The 2,972-nt window shown below is 40.1% G+C and overlaps 1 protein-coding gene across 1 annotated transcript in view; it reads left to right on the top strand.

Moving 5' to 3' along the window:
• CDCA8 (cell division cycle associated 8) overlaps window positions 1–2,972 on the top strand; it is a 16,222-nt gene that overhangs the window by 2,194 nt on the left and 11,056 nt on the right. Inside the window, exon 4 of the mRNA XM_023523985.1 lies at window positions 2,593–2,633. Within this exon, the coding sequence (XP_023379753.1) occupies window positions 2,593–2,633 (41 nt within the window). The remainder of the gene's footprint in view (window positions 1–2,592; window positions 2,634–2,972) is intronic.

Raw genomic sequence — 2,972 nt, 5'->3', positions numbered from 1 at the left:
CACATTGGGCCGCAGATCGCACGGATTCCAGGCCCTATTCACCCGCCGGGTGACCCATGCTCTGTTGACTTTGCCTTCTCGCAGTGCAAATACGATCCAAGCAAATTCAGTCAGACCGTCAGAACCTCCTCAAGGAGATGGATAACCTGTACAACATCGAGATCCTGCGGCTCCCCAAGGCGCTGCGCGAAATGAACTGGCTCGACTACTTCGGTAAGAGCTGCTAGAGTTTCCCCAGGCCTAGGCCTGGAGCCCCTCTGTAGTTACCGTGAGAGTCTTCACCTTATTTAGGTCTCCTGTGATCACTATAGGAAATTGCTGCCCTACAGCTTCCCCCTCCCCGCCTCCCTGTCTCACTTTCCTGCTTTTTTTTTTTTTTCCCTCCTTAACACTAACTGTCATCTACCCCTCTGCTAGTCAGATGTTTTCTCGAAAAGACCAGAGGGTTCTCTGTCCAACTGCTGAACTCTGCTGTTAGGGTTCCAAAACAGCTGTGTGAATAGCCGTGGCTGTTTCACAATAAAATTTATTTATAGACGCACTGAAATATGAGTTTCACATCAATTTCATGTGTCAGGACAGTCTTTTTTTGATATTTTATCCAACCATTTAAAAGTGAATGAATGAATGAATGAATGAATGAATAACTTGGTTTGTTACCAGAGCTTAGATGAAAGGTTATAATGCTTTCTGCACTTGTGGGGATTGCCAGTTTTAAATGGGCAAATCAAATTGTGAAGTGTAAGGACTCAAGAGTTTCCCTGGCCAAAGAAAAGTCCCAGCCTGTACCCCAGCTCCTTGTTAAATGTCCAAGGAAATGCAAGAGACTTTTCTTCCTGTTGTGTTACCCTTTTTCTATTTTTATTATTAATTACCTAGTATTTAGCCTTCTTTCTGGGTAGAAATGCATGTTCTGCTCCAATAGTAGACATTTAATGATCCTTGTGGCTTGCCCTTTTACTTATTAATCTGTTTGCACATTTCTACAAATATTCATTGAGCATGTGTCAGTCCCAATCCTAGATCCTAAACATGGATTAGAATTAATATAGACATTGTCCCTGCTCTCAGAAACTTACAAGTTAGTAGAGAAAAAGCATTTTAAAAAATTCACACAAAGTTATAAATACTACAAAGGAGGTAGAATAGACTAGTAGTCAGTAAGCACATTTATATAGTGCTTCCTAAGCCAGACAGACATTGTTCCAAGTGTTTTACATATACAGTATGTCCTCAGTGTTGTTGATAAGTTCTTGGAAATTGCATTTAAAGTGAAACAACATATAACAAAACTAATTTTACCATAGGCTGACTAAAGCAAGAGTTAAGCTTCTATGGCATATTTATTTCTGATCACAGAAATATCACCAAATTTCTACATAAAGACCCAAAACACTTCTAATATTAAATAATGAAATAAGCTATACATATATTTAAGAAAAATTAATGAAAACAAGTAAAAGAATTATTTTCTAATCTACCCATTCCAGTTCACGGTCACAGGCAGCTGGAGCCTCTTCCAGCACAAGGCAGGAACCAACCCTGGATAAGATGCCCTTTCATCCAGGGAGCATTCACACACACACCCACACACACACTCACTCAGAGTGGGCCAATTCAGACACACCAGTTTACCTCAAATGTACATCTTTGGGAGGTGGGGTGAAACTGGAGTACCTGGAGAAAACCCATTCAGAAATGAGGAGGACATGCAAACTCCACACAGTCAGTGGCCCCAGCCTGGAATTATTATTTTTTTCTCATCAACATTATAATGAAATAATGTTGAATGAAACCATGTTATTCAAGGACTTGCCATATTAACTAATTTTATCCTCATAACAACTGGAAGGATAATATTAATTATCCCTATTTTGTAGATAACAAGATTAAGGTACAGAAAGATTGGTTACTTTGCACAGGATCTCATGAGCTGGTTAGTGACAGAGTCTTTGAATGCAGGCATATTCTGGTTCCAAAGCCTGAGTTCTTAACTCACACAGGATACTAAGAGAGTTTCTAGCAGAAGACCTAACCTAACTTTTCATTCTACATCTAACCTTGCACAGACCTCTTCATTGAACACACATTTACTACATACCTACTGTATGTCACATTTTTGCTAGCGACTATGGATATTATTGCTGTCCTCAAGGAATTTAGTTCAAGATGGGGCAGACACTTAAACTGCTTTGAGTGGTTGTTGAGTATGATAAGAGTGAACAACTAACTCAGCATTTTGCAGCAATCTATAATAGAAAAATAAGCAGAGTTTTGGGTTCAAGCTGAGTTTTAAAGGATAAATTAGAAATTAGTTGGGTGGAGAGAAGTATTTTGGACAGAAGAAATAATAAGTACCAGGACACTGTATCATGAGATACTGTAACAGGGACTTTGGTGTGGTGGAACAGAGACCAGGTCATGAGGGGGACAGGTCAAGCTTGGAGAAAGATTAGACGAAACTGTGAAGGGCCTTGAATGTTGGACCAAGCGCTTAATCTGGTCCAGTTTTAGAAAGATAACTAGTCTTACTGGGCAAGATGATTTATTGTTAAAATCTGATAGTAATGAAACAAAATGTTCTTTTTAAAGCCCTTGGAGGAAACAAGCAGGCCCTGGAAGAGGCAGCAACAGTAAGTGACTTGTCCTGTTTTGGAACCGTTGATGAGGTTTTTTTTTAAGTTGAATCTACTCACAAAATCTAACTGGTGGGTGCTTACTGTGGAAGAGGTTCCATAAAGGACCTTTACCTGTCTGTGTCAACTGAAAAAAATCACGGTTGTCAAGTGCTGAGTACATGAAGCCCAAATAGTTTTGAGCTCTATGAAGGGAGGCATTTCTGTTTTTGGCAGGTTCTTTGCAACCCTTTGCTCTGACCTCTGCAGGAGAAGTAGAAAGCCTCAAGTCCAAGTTCCTTGAAGCCCCTGGTCATAATATGGCAGCCTGCCCTGCTAGGTGACAAAGAGACTATT

This window comes from Pteropus vampyrus, unplaced genomic scaffold (genome assembly GCF_000151845.1).
Source record: "Pteropus vampyrus isolate Shadow unplaced genomic scaffold, Pvam_2.0 Scaffold435, whole genome shotgun sequence".
NCBI lineage: Eukaryota > Metazoa > Chordata > Mammalia > Chiroptera > Pteropodidae > Pteropus > Pteropus vampyrus.
Note: the sequence above shows the minus strand (reverse complement) of the source record. Positions and strands in the feature narration are given on the sequence as shown.